The 25,182-nt window shown below is 38.2% G+C and overlaps 1 protein-coding gene across 1 annotated transcript in view; it reads left to right on the top strand.

The window, feature by feature from the left end:
- Positions 1-1,212: 1,212 nt before the first annotated feature.
- LOC104549553 (sodium channel protein type 1 subunit alpha) overlaps positions 1,213-25,182 on the top strand; it is a 68,685-nt gene continuing 44,715 nt past the window's right edge. Inside the window, exons 1-7 of the mRNA XM_062005037.1 lie at positions 1,213-1,476; positions 8,029-8,147; positions 15,500-15,589; positions 16,327-16,455; positions 17,167-17,258; positions 18,168-18,440; positions 24,971-25,034. Of these exons, the coding sequence (XP_061861021.1) occupies positions 1,213-1,476; positions 8,029-8,147; positions 15,500-15,589; positions 16,327-16,455; positions 17,167-17,258; positions 18,168-18,440; positions 24,971-25,034 (1,031 nt within the window). The remainder of the gene's footprint in view (positions 1,477-8,028; positions 8,148-15,499; positions 15,590-16,326; positions 16,456-17,166; positions 17,259-18,167; positions 18,441-24,970; positions 25,035-25,182) is intronic.

Genomic DNA, 25,182 nt, shown 5'->3' with positions numbered 1-25,182 from the left:
TGAAAGATAGCAAATGGGAAAACCATCCTCCTGGGTCTCATGAGAAGAAGTGGTGAAGGCACACATGGCTGTGTGGCCTCATTTGTTGATGCTTACGGGGATTATACCTATGCTGAAAGACAAGGGAACAGGAAAAGAGGAAGAGGAGGCAAGCAAGGCCTTCATCCCATCCTTTGTCATATAAGCTGGGCAAAGAAGAGAGCATGACTGTCTCAGTTGAGTCTGTCTCCCAGAAGCCCCCAGAGCAAGTAGTATCCACCTGCAGCTCTGGGTCCTCTAGTATTTTAATAGTATGAAATCTGTTATGATTTCCCCCAAATATCTCTTGTATTCCTACTTCTATTTTACTCCAAATCTCTAGCTTATTTCAATGAGTACTGACCTGCATTGACCTATCAGTCTCCTGAAAGGCTGACTGATCATTTCACAAGGAGCCCGGCAACAGGTGGAGACTGCAACTATATCTTTGCATTCAGGCATAAGGGATATATGTGCCATTGGGTTTGTTTTCTCAGTTGCAATATATACATTCATATTCCAGCATTATCCAGTTAGAGTTATTAAAGAACTATCTGTATAGTAACAGTTAAGTTTAAGTAAAAATAGGCAACTGTTCTTATTATCTACAATAGCTATCTGTACAAAAACTTATTTGGAACTACTATTGTACTACCTCATAATATGGAGAGTTGATTTTTATTTGTTTGATAGAAGTGCTGATTCTGTAGGGCTTGGGTTTTGATACTCTTGCTGAACTCAGTGGAAATTTGTACATTAGTTATGATGAACTCTGTTGTTTATAGTTACCAATGTAATCCTGACTGATTCCAGAGGAGTGTGAGGTGATTTTAAGAAAATTAGAGTTATGGGGAAATAATGTATGTGGTTATTCTTAAGCATCATGCTTTTGCGTGTTTGGAGTAAAAGAGTACTAGAGCTGAGAAATTATCACAGTTTAAACAAATAGCATAAGAACCACATAAGTGTCTCTTACAAAGGTCAAATCACCAACTAAACTGCCTATTTAATCTTTCTCCAACATTGTGTATTTGAACGTTCCACCACAGCAGAAACAAAAGTATTTTTAAATAAATATTTTCTCTTTCTTTCTTAATGATGCTAACATGTTTGCTTGAATTTTATCTTCTGCTTTCTTTTAGTATTTTCCTATGCAGAAGAGTAAATAGTAATTAAAATGTGCAGGATGAAAAGATGGAGCAGTCAGTGCTTGTACCACCAGGACCAGACAGCTTCCAATACTTCACTAGAGAGTCTCTTGCAGCTATTGAACAACGCATTGCTGCAGAAAAAGCCAAGAATTCTAAACAAGATCGTAAAGATGATGACGAAAATGGCCCCAAGCCAAATAGTGATTTGGAGGCAGGAAAAACACTTCCGTTTATATATGGCGACATACCTCCAGGAATGGTGTCTGAGCCCTTGGAAGACATGGACCCATATTACATCAATAAAAAAGTAAGTCTGGTATCAATTCTGTCCATATGCCAGAGTTTGGAGTGCTTTACAATTTTAATTTCATTTACGTGGAGTGGGTCATATAGCTTGTTACTTCAGTCTGTTGTCAGCCGTTGTAGGAAAATGTCATTATAGCAATGTGGAAACAGTTGAGCATTGCTAAAAGGACTAGGTGTATAAGAGCAGAAAACGTTTGATGCCAGTGGTACATATACTGCTTTCCAGAATGTTAGTAAATAAATAACAATGTATGCTAATTATAGAAAGCTGATTTAGGTAATGTGTGTTTTTAAAACACATTTATCCTCATGTGCACTTGGCACTCTTTTCTTTCTGCTTTCATACGGAGGAATTTTGGAGTAATATTATTTTTATCATAGAATCATAATTCAATTAACAAAATTGGAAACAAATGTAACATCATGGCTGATTGATTCATATGGTTGTACAAAGGATGTAGGAAGGAATAAATAAATTGTATGAAATCTAGGCTTCTATTCACTGCTCTCTCAATTAGAAAAGTGCCCATTTTCCTGTATGATACAGGACAGAATCAATCATTCTTAATGGTTACTAAACTTTTGTTCTTTTCTTTTAATTGACATAAAAATTTATTCCTTTAATATAATTGAGTTTATATCAAAGCTGAAACATAGTATGTTGCCTTTGATTACAAACAATATATAATACCCATACAAAAGTGTGTGCATAATAGACGCCATACTTTGCAAACTTATAAAAGTGAATATATATTGAAACTGAGTACACCAACACATCACACTTTCTCCAAGGTTCTTCAGACCTAAAAGTAATGATATGAACCAATGTATAGCACATTTTGTTCCCAGAAATCTGATTTGGTTGTGAATTCTTAGGAAATGTATGGAATCAATAAAGAAATACACAGTTAATCAGAAAATGCCATAAAGGTAATGTAAAATCAATTTAAAAGTTTCTGGTGGAACTGGTCTTGAACAGCCCTGGAATCTTTTCATGAGAATTCTGTTGCATAGCCTACATTGCAGCAGAAAAGGTCCATGGTTTATAGAGATAGCTAGCTTGAGTGATATTTTAATTGTTACATGCTGGGATTAAGAAAACACTGTAAATATCAAGGCAGGAGTTATTTTGATTTTCACAAAGAGTTGTGTTCTAAGTGTCTTGACTTCCTAATTTCCACATGATTTATGACTCCTGTTTTGACAAGAGAGAAAACACTGTGTAGAAGAACAATATTTTCATCTTTATTATTTGATGCCTCTGAAAGAGCCTTTATCTGCCATTCACAATGTACGAAGATTTATCTTTAAATTGCAGTTCTACTTTTACAAAGATAAAAGTGCATTTCTATAAAAGCATGCCTTGTAGAGTTCTGTACTAATTGTGTCTGTTCATGATACAAAACCACATATAATTATATCCTTGCCTGTCCACAGATCATCCTGGACCTTTATAGTCAAATCAGTCTGTTGTGTGTGGCTTACAGTGAAAACAGATACATGATAGATATGATCTACAGGTATGCTTCTAGAGCTCTGAGAAATGGAAGACTCTTTCAGTCCCTTCACAGATGAAGCTGAAAACCCACTGCATTAGCCAGTTACAAGAAATGGAGTGAAACAGGATGCACATATTCAACCAAGTTTTTACACTACTTGAAAGGAAAACCTTTTCATTTGCACACTAGATAACTTTTACATGCACATATGCACCATAATTCTCTTTGTGCTGAAGTCCACACATTGTCACTATGCATGTGCTTTAAACTTCTACTGGACAGAAATATAAACTGCCCTGCCAGGCAACAAGAAGAAAAAACTTCTCACACACTACAATTGTCTACATTTTATTTCCTATGGTAGGGGGAAACAGACTTTTCTAATAGAAATCTAACATCTATTTCAATTTTACATCCATAATTTAGCTTTAAAAGACTTAATTCCTATATTTGCTTTGTATTTTCTAGCTATTTCTGAAGTATGGAGAGACTATTGTCTCGTTTCCCTTGTCTTTTGCAAGTCTGGTAGCACTTAGAGTAGACTCTTGGAAGTCTCAGAAGGAAAATAGCTTGAAAAAGCCTGAAGCAGAAATGAATACCTCCAGGAAGACATGAGGGACTCTTAATGCTCAGTATCTTTGCTTCTGTACCATTGGATATTTCAGTTTTCCGTTTATCCTTCTCTGAATTCCACCTTGTAAAACCAAGGAATCAATCAGCACACCTCCCAGTGTAATAGTCTGATAACTGCTGCATGGTGGTTAGAGATATTTTTTAATTTCTGCCTGGAGAAGCATCTGTCTGAAATGATATTGATCTAATAAAGAACACTAGAATAATGGAAAACACCAAGGTGCAAGAAAGGGTCAGGACAAGTTTATGGTTTGGCAGATGCCACTGTTACTTCAGACCTTTTTAAAGATCTCTACATAAACTATACCTTATTTATCAACAGAAACTTATAGCAGTTTTGTCTTCCAAATTTTCAAATAGGGAATAGAAATGGTTACCTACATCACTGATCAAATGATGCTAATGAACATGGTGAAAGTTTTTATTCAGGAAACCTGTACAAGTATTTTGGGAATCTCTTTTTTGTTCCAAATTTGGGTCATGAGTGAAATCATCCATCATTTGCCTCAAATGAAAGTATTTTATCCCACTTGCTGAGGGTTTTTTTCAAATTTTTGTAGCAAAATTGAACAAGTTCACTGTATTTTTGCATGCATTGAATGTTAAAAAATCATCTAGGCTATTTTACGTTTCACTCTTGGGACTTTTCTAAATAATAAGTTTGTGCAATACGTGTTGAGCTGGTGTGAAACTTAATATATGGATACAATGCAGCTCTGAGATGAAAAGTTATTAAAAAATTGAGTAAAAATGAACTCAGGCTTTACCTGTTTTTGTGGTCCACTTCTATGTAAGTGCAAATCAGTGTGTTCTCAGTACCTGCTCATGCTCAAGCTGCCATCACAAAGGATCACTCTGTGTAGAGGAAGGATGAGCTGGAACCCCCTAAGGCTGGCTATTTTCTCTTGAACCTGGCTGCTACATTGAAAAGGAGGGAAATAACAGGTGGAACTAAATGGATCTTAGTTTCCTTTCTTCCTGCTATAATACAGATACGGCATTGTTGATTGTTACTCCATTCCCTGCCTCTTACCAGCAGGATGTTGAACAATGTCTATCAGAAAAGGTGTCTTCTTTTGTCCTGGCACTTGGTAATATCAATCCCTAATCTGATCAAACCAGGACCTCCCAGGTTTGTTTTGGATTGCAAAACTAAAACAATTCTGTAAAACTGCCTTACTTAATTGCATCAAAAAAGGTGAATGAACTAGTGATTTTAGGCATATTTACTAGCTGTAAAGGAAAGAATTTTTAAACTAAAAGTTGTAGCAAGACAAAAAATAAAGATCTTGCTAGAAATCCTAGTTTCAAAAGATAACCACGACACCAAGAAATGCCAACTTCCAATATGCTATGAGTCTACTTTTCTAGCTTCCCCTGGGGCTTTTCCTGTTAAGCATCCAGTTCAACAATACGTTGCTTCTTGCCTTTCAGAAGGTCTATAAGGTTTTAGGTTATGTTTATTTAACTGTAGGAAGTGGAAATGCAATGAAGTAGCAGTCAGCCTGCTAAATGTAGTCTTCCAGAAACTACATTTAAAGCTGTGAGGAAGGAGAGGAGAAATAAGGTTTGAGGAATATTTTGTCCGAATAGGTTCCCAGAGTGGACTCTTCTTCCCTCTTAGCTGCATCTTCTCAAAATATTCTTCCTCTTTCTTTGCTCTTTGTTTCTTGTTTTCTATCAAATATGGCAGAAGTTCTAGAACTGGGATCCAGGTTACAAAAGCAAAAGCAGAATCAGGGACTTCTCTTTAGGGATGTGTTTGAATTTATATTCACACTTAAATACTTTGAATGTGAGCAGGTTTTCTGCTTTTCTAAAATGATTAAAGCACTTTATAAGACCTAAGCCCTGAAAAGTACAAATCCTTCATATATTAATCTTAGAATTTGCTTAACTTTTCTCACTGTATGTCTACTTTGTCTTGACAGCTTTGGATACAATATTTCATGTTCATCCACACTGCCTACACATTGGCTTGCATCTGGGTTGAGACTAGAGTGAGCTGGAGTGAGATATAGCAGGCTTACCAATGATGAAAGCTTACACAGGGATTGGATATCAGATATTATCTGTAATTTTTTAATGAAAATTGTTCAGAGATGAGATACAATCTTAGTTCATGTTTAAGTTCCAGTCACAAAGATGCTTTTAGTGAAAATTAAAACTGAGGTAGGGAATTTGTGTCTTACTGGTTCTGCTTATGCAGGGCAGCAGAAAGTAGAACAGCTAAAATAGCAGCAACTTCCAACTGAAACTGGAGTTGTGCCAGCATGCTGTTATTTTCCATAAGGCATGTAAGAAAAGAAATGTATGTTTAATATGCTTGTGTTCAAAGTTTTTTTTAAAATGTAGGTTGACTAAATGTAGGTGGTTTAGATACAAAGTTAGTAGGGAGTGTGATTTTTAATATATTTTGGCAACTACCTCATAGCTACAAAAGCTGAGAGCATGAGCTGGAGGCTTCTTAGCTACGAGTCCCGGGGGCTGGGGACGGATCTGAGAGGGGAAGCTCACCTTCCCCCGTGGGGTGTGAGGCTTTAAAACTGTGCCAAAAAATCATTCATCTGTTTGGTTGCTTCAGTATTTAAAATGAAAGCTTCATTTAAGGTCAGGTCATCTGCAGTTACACTTTGAAGGCTGTTATCTGTAATCCGTAACTGGAAGCCTAATCTGTTGACATTAGCTCAGGCTTTATCTCATTGTCTTCAGTTTCATATGCAGTTTCTCCACCTCTGTGCAGAAGTGGGGAAATCAAATACGTCTCTTATACTATTCCTACACATCTTGAGTTTGTACACAAGACAATATAAAGAATCAATGTCCCTTTCTTTTAAGGGCTTTGGTCTTCATAGGAAGGTGTGCTGTGTAGATCTATAACAGAGAGACAGCTCAAGGAAGAAGCCAGAGAGTTGGGACCAAGGCAACTTTTTCTCAGGGCTTGATCCCTGGTTCTCCTCTGCCTTTGGTACTTGATATTTATCACAGACTGGTGGAAACCCTCATTTCTATGTCTCTCCACCACCTGCATGCTCCTAGAGATTTGTAGCTGTGCTTCATGGTTCACATATACCAAGCCTCCCAAATCTAAAGACACTGAAGAATTGCCCTTCTTGAACCTCCTCAGCATATTTTCTGTCTGCCAGCCGTCCTAGAAGTAGCCTTGTAGTCCACTTGCTTACAGTCTCAAAGTGATGCCTGATGTCACAAGCAGCAGAAGAGGCCAACATACCCTTTTCAACACTTCCGCTGGCATTCTTATTTACAGCTCTCTTTGTCAGTAACATACTGAAAAATAAGGAAGCTTTATCATAGCTTATTTATGAAGTATACTATCCTGACAAAACTAGAAAAGTAATTTTAAACATTTCTCTTGGGCAAATTCTTCAATACCTTTAATTCAGTTTGAATTTATGCTATAATCTTTGCATTGTGCCTTCCACTGCAAGCAGCTTTCTTCTGGGTGATTTTCATTCTTTACTGATTGATCTTGTAGCTGAAGAGCACAAAGAAACCTGATAGTCCACGTTCACATTTCCCATGCTGTAGTGTTCATGCTGTTATAACCACAATTGCCTACAGTGGAAGCAAAGGAATATTTGTAGGGACCCATTTATATGCCGTTTATATGCTCATGGATATATTTGAGAAAAGTAAACAAACTTTCAGCTCAAGGAGTCTTCTAGAATTATCTGAAGTAAGGCTTGCATGCCTTCAAGTTTCTCTACATTTGGTAGGCTCTTTAACTATTTAACAAGTATATATGTTCAGGAAAAGTTTCACACCTGCAAACCACACTTATGCAGGGAGGTCCTCTGGGATGTATCTCTTGCTCTCCTCTGGCAAAATGTATTCAGATGCCCTTGAACTTCAGAGATCTAGCTGATCATGGCTATATGTTACATCTGTTTCTCTCTCTCCTTTGCAAAAAGACCAAGAAATAGACTATAATAAATAATATTAACAAATCAGTAGTCTATTAAATCACTTTTTGTAGGAACTCCCTTAATGACAGATCTTTAACATCCACAGGTCAGGTTTCCCTGATGGTGAAATTTCAAACAGGAAAAGAGAGTTTTCTATGGGAAACATAAAATTATCATTTTAGTTAATAATTTCTGCATCTTTTTTTTACAAGGAACACCATGTAACTGTATCATATCACTGTGCTGAGGTTGTTTAATGAAGATTTGTATTTAAAAATAATGAATGTAATGTTTGTATTTCAAATTAAGTTTTTATATGTCAGGTACTTCAGGTAAGTAATGGAAATAAGTTTTCTTTAAAATATGAGTCATGGGTTTTGTTTATTATACATATAAAAAGTTATCATTTTTGTAACTGTTCGCTGGGAGCACTTTTAAAATTAGCAACTACAGTGAATGCACATAAATAAAATGTCTTTTCTTTATCTTTTTCAGACCTTTATAGTATTGAATAAAGGGAAGGCAATCTTCCGATTCAGTGCCACCTCTGCCCTGTACATTTTAACTCCCTTCAATCCTCTTAGAAAAATAGCTATTAAAATTTTGGTACATTCATATCCTTTTTCAATGGTTGTTCAAAATGTTACACACTGAAATTAAGAAAGCTCGTAACTCTTTAAATTTCATTGTAAATAAATGTTTTCATAGGCTGTTGATTTTATTTTTTAGTGAAAGGCTTATGGTAAGGTTTTTATAAGCACTACAAAATATGTATATGTTACACAGATGCATTTTAACTAGTCTATTGAAGTCGGTACTTCTGCTGTGCAAATCTGCAAATGGATTTAAGAATCCATCCTGATCACTTTTTAATCAAAGTTTCTCCAAATTTATTTAAACATTGACATTTTCTGCTTCCAAGATTATTTTTTGCACTACGAAGCTTACTCATAAAATATTTTCATTTTTTTGAAAGAAAATTTGTGTTCACAAATTCCAGAAGAGCTCTGAGTTCTGCAAGCAATTAAGCATACTTGTAGCTGCTCAGGAATGGCTAGCTCAGGGATATGTTTCTAATGCCTTTTAGGAGTTCTTCGAAGGCCATCCTCAAAACCAGCTTTATAGTCTGTTGCAGCAGCATGCCATGCATACTGAATCACACAGTTCCAAACCTCTCCAGTTGTACCATAAGCCTCTGCCAAATTTAATACATTGCCAGAAAGCATAGGCAGTGGTCCTCCAGGCAGTTTGCGAAGTATGTGCAGATGGAGAACAGATTGAGGGATGATAACTGATCAGATGCTGCATAAGGTAAAGTTTTAGACTGACATGTGGGATTGGTGCCTGATGTTCATAACAGGTTGTCATGGTTTAACCCCAGCCAGCAACTAGTCACCACATAGCCACTCCTTTACCCATGCAACCCAATGTGATGGAGAGGAGAATCTGGAAAAAAAAGTAAAACTTGTTGGTTGAGATAACCAGTTCATTAACTAAAATGAAATAAAATACAATAACAATAATAATAATAATATATGTTTATAATAATACTAATGAAGAGACAAATAAATAAAACTGAAGGAAAAAAACCCTACGAAACTGATGCCCAGTGCAACTGTTTGCCACCCACTGAGTGATGCCCAAGCCTTGATCTGCCCCTCCTAGCTAACTCCCCCAGTTTATATACTGGGCATGACATTCTATGGTATGGGCTATGTCTTTGGCTAGTTCAGATCAGATGTCTTGGCCATACTTCCTCCCAGCCTCTGGTGCACCCCCAGACAACTCACTGACAGAGCAGAAGGAGAAGCAGAAAAGGCCTTGACACCGTGCAAGGCTTTAGTGGTTTAACCTTGGCTGGGTGACAGGTACCCACAAAGTCATTCTATCACTCACCCTCCTCAACTGGACTGGGAAGAAAGAAATATAACAAAAGGCTTATGAGTCGAGATAAGTTCAGGGAGATCACTCAGCTGACTGTCATGGGCAAAACAGACTCAACTTTAGGAGAATTGGTTTTGATTTATTAAAAAACAATCAAAACAAAATAAGGATGTGAGAAATAAAAACCAAATCTTAAAATACTTCCCTCCACCCCTCATTCTTCTCATTCTTCTCATTCTTCCCGTTCTTCATTTCTACCTCCTCCCCTCCAGTAGTGCAGGAGAACAAGGAATGAGAGTTATAATTAGTTCATTACAGTTGGACTTTGCCAATGCTTCTTTTCAGGGGCAGGACTCTTCACACTTCCTACTGCTATAGTGTGGAGTCCCTCCCATGAGAGACAATCCTCCACAAACTTCTCCAATATGAGTCCTTCCCACAGGGTGCAGTTCTTCACAAACTGCCCCAATGTAGGTCTTATCCACAGGAGAAACTATCCTTCAGAAAAGGACTGCTCCAGCATGGGTGCCTCATGGAGTCACAAGTCTTGACAGCAAACCTGGTCTGGTGTGTGTGCTCCTCTCTCAACAGGTTTCCAGGTACTGCCAGGAACTTGCTCCAGCATGGGCTTCCCACAGGGTCTCAGCCTCCTTCAGGCATCCACCCACTCCAGCAGGGAGTCCTCCATGGGGTGCAAGTGGACCTCTGCTCAACTGTGGACCTCCACAGGCTGCAAGGTTACAGTTGCCTCACCATGATCTTCACCACAGGTCACCTGGAACTGACCCTGTCAGATACAGGGCAAGCTTCTAGCAGCTCTCTGTTTAAAGAAGCCACCCCTGTAACCCTGTGCTACCAATACCTGGCCACACAAACCCACTACACTGGGTTATCAACATCCTTTTCAGCATAAACCCATAGCTTAGTCCTATACCAGCTATTAGGAAGAAAATTAACTTTATCCCAGCCAAAAACAGGACACAGGTTGATGGAAATTTCTAACAGGTCAGGTTTTGGTGCACTTTTCTTGCAAAACCTGAGGACAAACCTGATCTCCTTCTATGACAAGGTGACAAGCTTGTTGGATGAAGGAAAGGCTGTGGATGTTGTCTACCTTGACTTTAGTAAGGCATTTGACACTGTTTCCCACAGTGTTCTCTTAAAGAAATTGGCTGCACTTGGCTTGGATGGGCATACTTTCCTGGGTGAAAAACTGTTTAGATGATTAGGTCCAAAGAGTCGTGGTCAATGGCGTTAAATCCGGTTGGCAGTCGGTCATGAGCGGTGTCCCCCAGGGCTCAGTACTGGGGCCACTCCTGTTTAACATCTTTATTAATGATCTGGATGAGAGGGTAGAGTGCATCCTTAGTAAGTTTCCAGATGACACCAAGCTGGGTGGAAGTGTTGATCTGCTTGGGGTAGGGAAGCTTTACAGAGAGATCTAGATAGGCTGGATCACTGGGCCAAGGCCAATGTCATGAGTTTCACAAAGACCAAGTGCCAGGTCCTGCCCTTGGGCCACAACAACCCCCAGCAGTGCTACAGGCTTGGGGAGAAGTGGCTGGAAAGCTGCCAGGCAGAGAGGAACCTGGAAGGGTTGACTGACAGCGGCTGAACATGTGCCAGGTGGCCAAAAAGGCCAATGGCATCCTGACCTGGACAAGGAATAATGATGTCAGCAGGAGTAGGGAGATGATCATTCTCCTGTATTTGGCTTTGGTGAGGCTGTATCTCAAATACTGTGTCCAGTTTTGGGCCCTTCTCTACAAGGACATTGAGGTGCTGGAGAGAATCCAGAGGTGGGCTACCAAGCTAGCAAAGGATTTGGAGCACATCCCCTGTGACGAATGGCTGAGGTATCTGGGGCTGTTTAGCCTGGAGAAAAGAAAGCTCAGAGGAAACCTTATCACTCTCTACAGCTACCTGAAAGGAAGTTGTAGTGAGGCAGAGGTCAATCTGTTCTCCCTCATAACAAGCAATAGAAAAAGAGGAAAAGGCCTCAAGTTGCACCAAGAGAGGTTCAGACTGGATATAAGGAAGAATTTCTTTACTGAAAGGGTTGCCAGGTATTGGAATGGGCTGCCCAGGGAGGTGGTGGAGTCACTATCCCTGGAGGTGTTTGAGAGAAGGTTGGATGTTGCAATGGAAATGGTCTAGTAGTTGATAGGGCTAGGACAAAGGCTGGACTTGATGATCTCAAAGGTCTCTTCCAACTGAAATGATTCTATGATTCTATGACTGGGAAAACTAGTCACCAATTAAAATTTCAGTGTGATAGTAAAAATTTTAATATTGAATAGTTAGCTAAAAGCAGAAGTCTTATTATTAAAGGCTGCTGTCAGAATCTTCTAGGTCTTTGGAAGAAGGAAGAAACAACACTGATTACTGCTGACTCAGAAAACTTTTTCCTCTGAGCTCCCTGGAAGTTAAAGCAGTGAGAGGAGAAGAGGAAGGTGTCTGGAGAGGAGTCAGGATGATTAGAGGACAGTAGCTAAGGGACCTGACAGATACCTACAGACAGTGGCAGTGATGGTGAGAAAACATAGCCAAACACTGTCAGATTCAAGTCTCTAATGAACACTCAGCTATTCAGTTACAGACTATGATTTAAAATACCTTCTAGTCCTACATCTGTGCTAGTTGTAGGTAATGTTTTTTACTGGTGTACTGATAATTGAGTTTGGTTTTGATTTTAAAGTCCTCTTAATTGTGTTCAAAAAGTTTCCAGGTGGTCTTGATAGCAGTCAGAACAAAAGCAATTCTAATAAACAATATGCAAGTTGAGAATTTTTTTTTCTATTTTAGATCTATTCCATCTAATTTAGATCTACTATAGGAGATTTTCTTTCACTATGTGAACCGATTTCTTTTCCAGACAGACGACTATTGGACGGGCTATTTTTATATTGGATATAGAGGTAGGGGTGGTGGGGTTTGTTTAAATCTTGAACAAAAGAATAGATGCATGTTTGGTTTGTTTTGTTTTTAATTCGGTATAGTACAAACACTGCAAATATGAATATTTAACTAAGAACTCTTTAACATGTTTCAGCTGCTTGTACAAGTTTAGTCACCTACAAGAAAAAGATTACGGGGTAATGTTGCTTATTATTTTTGACAATCTTCTGATCTCTATCAGTAAGCTTTTAGTGTCTTCATATTTTGAGGTAGGTGTTTGACATTTTGGCCTTTGTAACAAAACTCTGCTTTTCACTTTCAACGCGTAAGATACACGTTGAGCACAGTGAAACTGGCACATTAGTTGGAAAACCTTCATCTATACATCCTTAAAATTGTCTGAACCTCTCTATAGGGTGCTCTGATCACATATACCCAGTCACATGGTCAGACCTTACTTCCCCTGCAATGAAACATAGTGTGTCTTTTCCCGGTACTCAGAGACTTTCCCTGCAATTTTTCTTCCTTACTGCCAGTACCCATTGCAATACCAGATACTGCGTCAGTTTCTCTCTGTCATGTTCTGCTGACTCACATCCTGGTATTCTGCCTTTTTTCTTTTTTTTTCCCCCTCATTTGCCTGCCTGGAATTAAGGTAGAGTGTGGAATTGAGAGGGCAACACAAGAATAGTGGGAAATGGCCAGTCTTTCGCAATTAATCAGAGAGGATGAAAAGATAAGAATAGGTGGAGGTTTGAGCAGGCCAAAAAAGAGAAGTGACAGTGGCTGAAGCTGCAGAGTGCAAGGAGTGTTAGTAAGGAGCAGAGAAATGCTCTAGGGAATATGTGGTACCTGCTAAGTACTCCTGTGCTAGCCTTTGGAAGCTGTTTCTCAGCATGGCCTGTCTGCCGGCAGGCATTTGTAAAAACAATTGACAATATTTGTTTTCTCCAATCTTCATTTTCCACCAAGCCCTCACAGGTGATAAGAGAGTTCAGCTGCTCCAGTAATCGATTAGTTTGAGGCTTTATAATGCCTCTAGCCCTATTGTTTCGTTATACGTGAAGAGCATGAAAAAGGCAGTATATTTCCACAAAGAAGTCATCATATATCAGAATTGTATACCTGTGTGTATAGTTCAATTGTTACAGAACATAAAATAGTAAATTAAGAGAACTTTGAGGTTTAAAATCAAACACCCAAAATGTGTGAGAAGAAGGAAGAGAGGCACAGACATTGAATGTGTCCGTTTGAGATTACTGTGAGGGAGTGCATGGCAATAGTTTATATTTTGATGTTTGCCCTTATTGAGCATCCACTCCCTTTGAGAGTGAACATCACTTTGGCCATGCACCTCGCAGATGTGGCAAGTTTTGTATAGAATGAGCAATGTGCAAGGATCTACCTTTACAATACCTAGCTGTAAACATATAATAAACTGTATAGGTATAAAACTTTCGTAAGAAGACATTCCACTTCTTTAACTGTTTTATGAGACTACTGAAGCTGCAGGCAGGCACATCCAATTGTTTCAACTAACAAAGTTGATTTCCTTTATTTAAAGGAATTTTCCAATTATATTAGGTCACATTCTTTAGAGTTGCCTATGGGCTGTGAGGACAAGCAGCATAAGGCATTCTAATCATGAAAGATATCACAATATTCACTGATTGGTCAGGCATTTAGACCAAGGTTAACCACCTTTCTAAAGGAATCAAGGAGCTAAATCCCTCCCTATGATTTGAATGTTTACTTGAAAAGGTATGCTCAAGTTTGAATTGTTCAGCAGCTGTAAGTGATGGTTTTACAGTTTACATCGGTTTTCTGCGAAGTTTAGGGCTGAGATGTTACTTCATCTATTCCTTTTTCACCTAGAGTGAAGGATTGGTTTGTGATTTTTTTTTTCCTGTGGTCCATGGCATAAAAAATATTTCCAAACAACAAAATGTGATCTGCTTGCTTTGGAGAAAAAAAAAATCTGTTAAAAATCCTGGCCACTTATATAAATGTTTACCTTTCAATGACTCACTTCAGCTGAAGCTATCTTCTTTGCCAGTTAAATTGATGCAGCTGTTTATAAAGAACATTAGATGACAGGGGAAAATTAGAGTTAACAATTTGGCATAAAACTGCAGTGATTCTTATTTTTTGCTGCCATCATGTGGCCGTTTTGAGTCAGGTTCTGAGCTATTTCGGTTGCCTCAATATTTTCAAGTATTTAAGCTATCGAGTTTATTGCCATGAAAAGGGAAGGACCATACTGTAGAGCCAGCAATCTTGTAAACCAAGAATATTGCATTGGATGTAGAGAGGCCCCAGTGGACTCTCCCACTTCACTACATTTCAGCTGTTATTCTTGGTTTCATAGTCCCAGAATGCTTAATTATTCCTTGCTGGAATTGTAAATAAAAATTAATTTTTCTCTAATCTTCACCAGTTTCCCAATCTTTCCAAGCAACTGAACACAAGGTGCTATTAAACCATTTTCAAATTATAGCACTGGTAGAACAAAAGATGTTTCCTCTGCTGCTAACATGTTTTGAGAGCACCCAAAAGTTATGTTTTAAAATTATTCACTTTAATCTGTGAGTTATGTGTGGATTTCTGTTTCACTGACTGAACCATGTACTGCTAAGATAGTGATAGGGAAACACAAAATAGAGTCACTTCAGCAATTTAAAACAATATTCTATGGGGGTTTTTTAGGTGTTTTTCACAGACTGGCTGTGCTGGAGTGGTGGGTGGTTTCTCAAGAGTTCTAACTCAAGGCAAATAGGATGAACTTTTTTAACCTTGCATATGCCATCTGTTGAGTTTAGTACCAAAACCGTAGAAGCAAGAGACAAATGCTTATTCAGTTGTCAGGTACTTAAGCAAAACAGTATTCTGCAAGTTATTTCAGGTTTGGCTGTTATTCATCTTATGTCACCTCTCAGATGTGTGAGAGGCATCTCATTTGCTTTTCAGTACTAGCTGAAAACAAAATATGAGGACATCAGCAAATCAAGACTAATATTAAGGTTTCACATGCTAAGGTGAAAACTATCAGGTTAAGAAAAAGTATGCACAACGTTTAGTAAAGTCTAAAATATTTGAGTAAGTGGTAATATTTTACTATGCTTAAGATATATGGCTGATGTGATGTTGTATGAATTACTATTGTGTTTTCCTTAACTATGTCTACATTATTCAGCATGCTTATCATGTGCACTATTTTGACCAACTGTGTATTTATGACCATGAGTAACCCTCCGGACTGGACAAAGAATGTAGAGTAAGTTGCATATGTTATTTAAAGTTATCTTTGACTGTCCCTCAGGGAGCCAGCATGACTGCAGTAACTACAGTTGTGTGCTGGCAGGAACTATCATGGAACACTACTGCTATTTTCTCTCTGAACTATGTAGAAATGTTGAATAATTATTTAAATCTCCCTCCAGTAGAACATGTGGGTAGAAATAAGGAAAGTTGTTTACAGATAGTATTCTACTGAGATTCCACTATTTGTTTCTCATCTCCTAGTTTAGCATCTGTCCAATGTTTTTACCCCTCCTTTTACACCACACATTAATAGCAGAACCATGGCCATCTATTTGTACGTGTCAGTTGAGGACAGCATCTAAGCACAAGTAGTCCTAAAGACAGGATTCGGTACATTCTTGCATTCTTCCCTCTTAAAGTTAATACCAGAATTTTTAGATGATGGGGATTCAGACTGTATCCCATAAGTTATGCTCATAAACTTCTTGATTAACAGTAATGTATCTAGAGTCACCAGTAGGTATTTAACATATGTCATTTATTTATTGGATTTGATGGATTTATTTTGATTTATGTACAAGATCAAGACTGCTGCATTTAAACAGCATGTCACAACTAATGCGTGTAAATAGGCAAATATATATAATTAATATAATGCAAGAAAAGGCTCATTTCATCATAAGGGTTATATCAGAATACCAATGTAAAATGTTGCTGCTTATCTTGATTAAATTTTCCTATATTATCCAGATATACATTCACTGGAATTTACACGTTTGAGTCACTCATAAAAATCATTGCAAGGGGCTTTTGCTTAGAAGATTTTACTTTTCTCCGAGATCCATGGAACTGGCTCGATTTCACTGTCATTACCTTTGCGTAAGTTTTCGTTTTTTGCTTTTCCTTTGAAAGTGAAGGGCAAAAAGGGCATGAAATTAGTATCGATACATATAAATTCTGTTAAATGGAAATTCTTGTGTGGATTTATTTTTGTCTAAAACAATTTTCACATTCTAATAATATACATATTTTGATGTAAACATAAATACTGCAGAAGCCATTAGTACAGCTAGTATTAGAGAAGCTAATTTCATGTCCTGCATTTTTTCTCTGAGCAGAAAAGGAGCATCCCTTTGACTTCCTTCTCCAAACTTACCAATCTAGTCTAGATAAACTTTAGGCTTTCAAAGTTAAGTCACTGTGATTCACTTCAGAGACATTTAATTTAACTGAAGGCTCTGAAAGCATATTAATGCAAGGCAAACTGCAGTGAAAGGTAAACCTCTGACTGTTGCTATTTAATTTTTTGCTAAAAAAAGCCAAAATGCTCTTGATGAAAGACCCAAGTAAGTAGCATAAACTCTGCCTAAATTCTGAATAACTGTGATTTAATCCTACAGGTATGTAACAGAATTTGTAAACCTAGGCAATGTTTCAGCTCTTCGAACTTTCAGAGTATTGAGAGCTTTGAAAACTATTTCTGTAATCCCAGGTAAGAAGTAACTGGTGTAAGGTGTTAGGCCCCTTGTACCTCCCAACTGTTCCTTTTTATCCTGTCATTGTGTTTGTGTGTGAACTCCCCTATTACAGATATGTGACAGAGTTTGTGGACCTGGGCAATGTCTCAGCGTTGAGAACATTCAGAGTTCTCCGAGCTTTGAAAACAATATCAGTCATTCCAGGTGAGAGCTAGGTTAAACACTGAGGCTGATTTTAATTCACTGAAGTGGAATTCATATTTTTTAAACATGTCTTATTTCTTTCCACATAAAAAAGCAGGAATCAGAAGATATTAGAATTCATTGAAATCTCTGATTCATTGCTTTTTAACATAAGCTCTTTCCTTTTGAAGTCAGCCTTTGAGTTTAACAGATTATTGCATGAGACATTGCAGTACACAGTGTGTGTGGTTCGCATCGTATGATGTCAAGCTTTCTTCTCCACATCCAGTGAATATTAGTAACCCTGAAGTTTCCTTACCCATGTGTATCTTACCTACATGATGTTATTGTTGTATTTGTTGTGAATATTTGTATCTAAAAAATAGAACTGTTTGAAACATTGACTTAGTAAGAAGATGAAGGAATAAGATAATAAAGAATAGCATGGGCATTGCATGGAAAATTATTATCTTAAAATTCTACAATTTTCCAAACCATCTCCAGTTTTATAGCATTAAATGTTAACCCTCTTTATTGTTGAGCAGGCTTTTTATTATTGTCTTCTAAATCTAGTATGTTATAAAACTGATCTTAGCAAAGGTTTGGGGCAAGAGGTATTGAAAAATAAAATTAAAGGAGACTTTTATGTGAGATTCATGTACAGCATGAATAAAAAAGTCACTTGTTTTAGCATCAAAACAAGTATTTTGAAATATATGCAACTCATTCCATTCACAGTTTCAATGAACATAAATTTCAGCTATTTATTCATTTTCACAAGTGAAAAAGCTCTTCACAAAAAATTATTTCACAGACATTACAATCATTTATTTGGGCTTCTGCATGAATTCTGTATCTTCACTGGGAGACACTATTTTTATGCTTTAAAAATTTTTGAACGTCAGAATAAACATCCTTTTGCATTTGCAGGCTTGAAGACTATCGTAGGAGCCCTAATTCAGTCTGTGAAGAAGCTCTCGGACGTAATGATCCTGACTGTGTTTTGTCTGAGTGTATTTGCACTAATAGGGCTGCAGCTGTTCATGGGCAACTTGAGGAATAAATGCCTGCAGTGGCCTCCAGAAAATTTTACTTTGGAAACAAATGTTACTTCCCAGCTAAACAGCACCATAGGTGAAAATGGTACATTGGTTAATTCAACAGTGACTCCGTTTGACTGGAAGGGGTACATTGAAGATGAAAGTAAGTATTGTCAGCACAATTCTTATTAAAGTGATTTAAGGTTGACCCGGTTCTTAGAAATAAAGAGGGGAAGGGATGATATGTTCAGTTAAGACAAAGAAGAAGAGGTGTTTTCTTTTTCTCAAAGATCTGCTCCAAATGCCAGCATAGAAGAGGGAGCAAGGGACATGATCTCTCTACTTGATACAGTTCTTTTTCTCAGCTCTCTCTGCCAAATCCATGTCTTCTCTGAGACAGGAAGAGGCCCAATGGAATTATTAAAGTTATTTAATATTCTTAATATTCTTATTTTCCATTCCAATACTCCAAAAGAAGATCAGCAACAATCTGCAATGTCGTTTCTGACAGACGACAGAAACTTCTGACGTTCAGTGAGGACTCCAGTGATGGAGTCCTCAATATTTTCAACATCTATCCATTCTTGTGCTTCAGTATCCTTATTACAAGAAGGATTTTTTTTAAGGTCTAATGAAAATTTCTTACTGCAATTGAAGCTCATTTTTCTTATCAACTTCAGCACAAGCATTAAACCAAAATTATTCCATATCATTAATCACCATCTCATAGATATTTTGAGACTGTTCTTATGTTGCCATGCCCTGATCTGTCTTCTTTCAGTCTGCTCCTTGTATGCTAAGCAACCCAGATAATTTGCCGTTTTCTCCTTAATTTCTTTTCTAGATCTTGATCTCTCATTTGGATCCTTTCTTGTTCTGTTTTATGTCCTAGACTAGGTCTTGCCATTGTTTACAAATCCTGTTCAACATGTGGTCTATATGCTTTACAGATCTGTACCTCTTTGAGTTTCCTTTTTGTATTTGCACAGTTCATTGCTCCAGCCTGAACAGCACCCTATTTTTTCAGACCATCTTTCCAACTGTCCTGGATCTTTTAAGTTGGAATTGCTTCCTCAAACTCACCACAGTACTTAGCAGATCAGTATCATTTGAAAATTTGATAAGCATTCTTCTATTGTCTAGATTAGTTAAAACCTTGAATTGCAGCAGTCTCAGACAAAACTCTTCATAAATTGTTTTGATACATCTCTCCATTTTGATAATTTCCCAAAATATTATTGTCGACCCAGTTTTGCTGATACAGAGCAGTTGGTCCAACTGAGGACAGATAAATGACCACAGTGGCCAGTTGTGAAAACAAGTGGTGAGTCTCCTTTCTTGGGTATCTTTTCCAGTGATCACTTCATAATACTTTTCCCACAGGAACCATTTGTTTTTCATTAGCATCTTCTCAAACTCTCTATGGGTTATTCCTGCTTCCAGTGCTATTAGCACTAATTGGAATGCACTTTGATCAAGGCAGGTGCTGCACAGCTAGTTGATTTTTAAGTTCATACTTGCATGTTTTTAGGTCACCTAATACAAATCGAATGCCACTAGTAACGAGTAGGAAAAAGAGGGAGAAAGAGGATTTAATCTCACACCAGAGACAGTTGCTTCCTATGACTACCTGCTGTAACAGGAATATGTTTGCGTTTATAAAGTCATAGGAATAAAGGCAACATTAAAACAAAGGAAAATTAGTGCCACAGAGGCTCTAGAAAATATTGCCACAGCAGCTTTCTTGAAAGGCTGCAAGTTCCAACTGAGAGCCAGGGTATAGAAATGCAATTAGGAAGCCTTTAGCAATAGAGAGGCTGAGGCATCTGAAGCACTGTGAAACAGATAGAACTCTGACAAATTAAGGCTAAAACTCTGCAACCAAAAAGCTAAATAGTATCCTGTTTGCACAAGTAAATATCGATCAGGAAGGCAGTATTACCTCTGTATTTAGTGCTACTGCAGTTGCTACTGGAATACTATATAAAATTCAATTTAATATAATGTTGAAAAATTGGAAGATGTTCAGAAAAGAGCAGAATGATTAAAGGGTTGGAAAACATGCCTTATACCAATATAGACCAGGAGCTCAGCCTACTTAGCATATCAAAGAAAAGATTTAGGGGATGATTTGATCACAGTTGAGAAAAACCTCATGGGGAACAGACATTTCATCATAGACATATCTTTGATCTAGCAGGCAAAGATATAACAAGTTCAATAGCTGCAAGTCAAGGCCAGACAAATTTTAAATAGAAATAAGACTGCTTCTAACTGTGATCACACAGCTGATCATTGACTATGGTGGATTTCCATTTGAAATTTTAAATCAAGATGCAATCTTTTTGTGAAACTCACTTTGCTTGACTATGTGAATTCATAGAGAACCCATGCCACAGAGGGTATGACAAAGTCTAAGCAAAGACTCCTGATGAAGACCTAGACACTCAGGTCAAACTTCATTTCTAGATTTTTTAACAAGGAATCTATAAACTCGTACTCTGGTTTCATTTGAATTAAAGAAGACCTGAATCACCTTGAAAAACAAACCTGAATTGAATTAGTTATAGAAAGTACTTTATTGAATGGCTGCTTGAACCTTTGGTATATTTACACAGGATTTTGTGTGTATTATGAAATTTATAATGAAATTATGAATCTTATTATGAAGTTAATAAGCTTATCCTTGCTTGCCAGCACTTTCAAGGAGATAAACTATCTTCTTGCAGCTTTCTTTTCTGTTTCTGCAGGTGGGCAGAGAGAATACAGAAATAATTCTGAAATTCACAGGGCAATAAAAAGGGACTTACTTGGACCTCAGAGCAGTGCAATAACACTGTCTTTTGTAGGAATTATAAAAGTTTTTATACCAGTAGTTGTGTATCCTATGCAAAGAAGTCATATAAGCCCTAATTTTGTCACTGAAGCTAAATAAGTTTATCTTGGCAGACTTCATAGAATCATAGAATGGTAGGGGTTGGAAGGGACCTTTAGAGATCATCTAGTCCAACTCCCCTGCAGAAGCAGGCCCACCTAGATCAGGTCACATAGGAACATGTCCAGGCGGGTCTTAAACACCTCCAGAGAAAGAGACTCCACACCCTTCCTGGGCAGCCTGTGCCACTGCTCCATCATCCTCACAGTGAAATAATTTTTTCTTATGTTTAAGTGGAACTTTTTATGTTCCACCTTCATCCCATTACCCCTTCTCCTGTTGCTAGATACCATAGAAAAAAGGGATGTCCCAACCTCCTGACACCCACCCTTTAGATATTTGTAAATATTAATAAGATTCCTTCTCAGTCTCCTCTTTTCTAGACTAAACAGCCCCAGTTCCCACAGTCTTTCCTCATATGAAAGATGTTCCAGTCCCCTGATCATCTTGATGGCCCTGTGCTGGACTGTCTCCAGAAGTTCTCTGTCCCTCTTGAGCTGAGGAGCCCAGAACTGGACACAGGACTCCAGATGAAGCCTCACCAGGGCAGAGTAGAGGGGAGAAGAACCTCCCTCAACCTTCTAGCCACACTCTTCTTCATGCATCCCAGGATGCCATTGGCCTTCTTGGCCACGAGGGCACATTACTGGCTCATATTTAGTTTATTATTAATCAGGACTCCCAGGTCTCTCTCTGCAGAGCAGCTCTCCATCAGGTCAATCCCCAGCCTGTACTGGTGCATGGGGTTTTTCCTCCCCAGATGCAGGACTGTGCACTTGCCTTTGTTGAACCTCATGAGGTTCCTCTCTGCCCAACTCTGCCGAGATCCCGCTGACTGGCAGCACAGCCTTCTGGTGAATCAGCCAGTCCTCTCAATTTGGTGTCATCAGCAAACCTGCTGAAGGTACACTCTGTCTCCTCATCCAGGTTGTTGATGAAGATGTTGAACATCAACTTGCCATAAGCATTTTTTTTCTGGGAAATGGCATCTCACAATCTATTTTGGGAAATTACAATTATTCTCCTAGTTGACAGTAAACTAACCATGAGCCAGCAATGTGCCCTCATGGCCAAGAAGGCCAATGGCATCCTGGGATGCATCAAGAAGAGTGTGGCCAGCAGGTCAAGGGAGGTTCTCCTCCCCCTCTATCCTGCCCTGGTGAGGCCTCATCTGCATCAAGTCCAGCACAGGGCCATCAAGATGATCAGGGGACTGGAACAGCTTTCTCATGAGAAAAGGCTGCAGTATCTGGGGCTGTTCAACTTGGAGAAGAGGAGACTGAAGGACAACCTCCTTAATACTTACAAGTGTATGTCAAGAGGTTGGGACAACACTTTTTTTTCTGTAGTGTCCAGTGATAGGACTAGGGGTAATGGACAAAAGCTGGAACACAAAAAGTTCCACTTAAACTTTAGGAAAAACTTCTTTACTGTAAGGATGAGGGAGCCCTGGCACAGGCTGCCCAGGGAGGATGTGGAGTCTCCTTCTCTGGAGGTTTTCAAAACGTACCTGGATGCATTCCTGTGTTCAGGACCTGCTTTAGCAGGATGTTCGGACTAGATCAACTTTACAGGTCCCTTCCAACCCCTACCATTCTGTAATTCTGTGATTCTCAGTCATCAGCCTAGGTTTATCCTAAAAACTGTAAATTCCTTTTAAGTAAAGTGCTCACCTACCAAGTATTTTTTCTCATTTCTCAACCCAATAAAGGAAAGCCAAACATATACCATATTACCTTTTGAAAAATACAGTTCAGAGTTTTGCCTCTAGTTAAGGACACATGCTTATACCACTCATGTTGTTATAAAAATTTTCTTATCACTATTATATTTTGAGCATTTGTCACGACTGTATCAGTGTACCCAGAGAAAGCCTGGGTGGCTATTGTTTCCTCTGTATCTGGCAAGTACAGCATGCTTACAGGGTGCATCTTGTCTGAAACATTGAACTTGAATACAGACCCTATTTGAGTGGTTCAGCTCAGCTGATGTGGTACTGATCATGACTGACTGCTCCATGCAAACTGTATCAAGTCAGATTTGCATTCTTCCCAACCAGCTGTTTTATTCAAACATCTTTTCATTGTGATTAGCTGACATAATGCAAATAAGGAATTGCTTTGTAAGGGTCAGCTGTGGTCAGCATCATGTCAGCAAACTTTACTATTTACAGCTGTGTTTCAGCACAGTGCAGTTCTGCAATACATACCATATCAGAATAACAGCGGCCACTCACAGGGTTGTGCATTTTGTACAGTACAGAAGACTGTACCTTATAAGACACAGGTATATCATTAGACACTGAAACTGAGTCCTCCATAGAGTGTTAGAACAAGGTCTACATACAGCTTAAAACCTAACTTTTCCAAATGGTGAATTTCCTCACAGAATGGAGAGATGCATCTGGCTGGGGTACCGTGTCCCTTCTGCTCCAGATCCATGTGCAGAGCGGGTAGCTTGTGACACCTCCCCAGACTCCAAATTCATTAGCTTTGGTAGTAACCCTCCTTGAGCAGCACAGTTGCCATAGATACTGTCAAGTTTAAACTCAGCTGTGTTGGTAGCATTTCACGTGAGATCATTTTATAGGAAACTTAAGAGGCCAGTTCAATGGAAAATAATTCCAATGTGAGGTTTAGCTCTCCTCAGGAAGCAAAAAAGGTATGACCTTAACTCTGAAACTGCTGTACTTCAGAAGTATTGGAAATTGAGGGATAGTCAGGGTACTATCATCATGTCTCTGCCCTGTCCTTACAGACGTCCTGAGGCAAAACTATTTTTCTCCATCAGAAATGGGATACTGGGCTATGTGGTCTGACCTTTTATAAATTGCATTTTTAAGCCTGTGACCAAATGGGAGATCGGTAGTAGAGAAGGAAGCTCCTCTTATGATAACTCTTTCAAAATCAAGAGCTTAGCAAATGTAGGTGTCTGAGGGGAAAAAGTAAAGCACTTCTCAAGGATACCATCAAAGTGAATCTTAATAAGCAAAACATTTTGCACATTATCTCTTTATTCTTCTAAGAATAGATCAATTTCTTTGTTGTTTAAACCATCTAAAATGTCCTTTAAACACAAGATTACCATGTAGGTTATGGGATGGTTGGCTACAGGGCGATTCAATGGAACATACACAATTTTACTTTCCTAAGGTGATCAATAATTTCTACATATACTCCTTAAATCCTACCTAGACAAGTGACTGTTGCAGTAATTGTCTGAGTTAAATTTAGATGTATACCAATCAGCAGGCTAATTGCAGTGTCTATGCATCCATAACAGTTGGAGCCATTGGCATCTAGTTGGTTTTTGGAAAGCTCACATATTAGATAACTGTCACAGGTGTCTGCAAGTGACAGACTGGAACCTTGTCAATACTGATTAGAAAGTTGGAAATAAATTATCAATATATTTTTTCAGATACTATTGAATTATTCTAACAAAAAACTGTCCAATATAATTTCACAAAGTGTGATTTAGTTCAGAGATCAGACTGAAGGGAGAAATTTACATTTCATCTACATCCAGTGGCATTTGGCAGAATTGTTAGTAGATTTCGGTATTTTAAAAGTACGTGGTGTGGATGATAGTACACTGCAATTTGTATTGTCATTTACTCTACAGTTATAATACTGGTTCTTAAAACTGCATCTGAAATGACCTTAACACTTTTCAAGTGGGGCCATTTATTTCATAGCGCTGTATCATACTTTCTTATTCAGAATTGTTTAACTTTTTAAAAATTCTTTTCTAAACAGGTCATTTTTATTTTCTGGAAGGACAAAATGATGCTCTGCTTTGTGGAAATAGTTCTGATGCTGGGTAAGACCAAATTTCACCATATTAGTGCACCATGTACAGATTAGATCCATCTTCTTTAGATGTGCATTTGGAGGGGGCCTATACTTTGAGGGACCACTTCCTTTCACATAAGAAACACTACAATTTTACAGTTGACTGAGGATTTGGG

The sequence above is a fragment of the Colius striatus genome, chromosome 11 (genome assembly GCF_028858725.1).
Source record: "Colius striatus isolate bColStr4 chromosome 11, bColStr4.1.hap1, whole genome shotgun sequence".
In the NCBI taxonomy this organism is placed as follows: Eukaryota; Metazoa; Chordata; class Aves; order Coliiformes; family Coliidae; genus Colius; species Colius striatus.
This window is presented reverse-complemented; position numbering and strand designations above follow the sequence as displayed.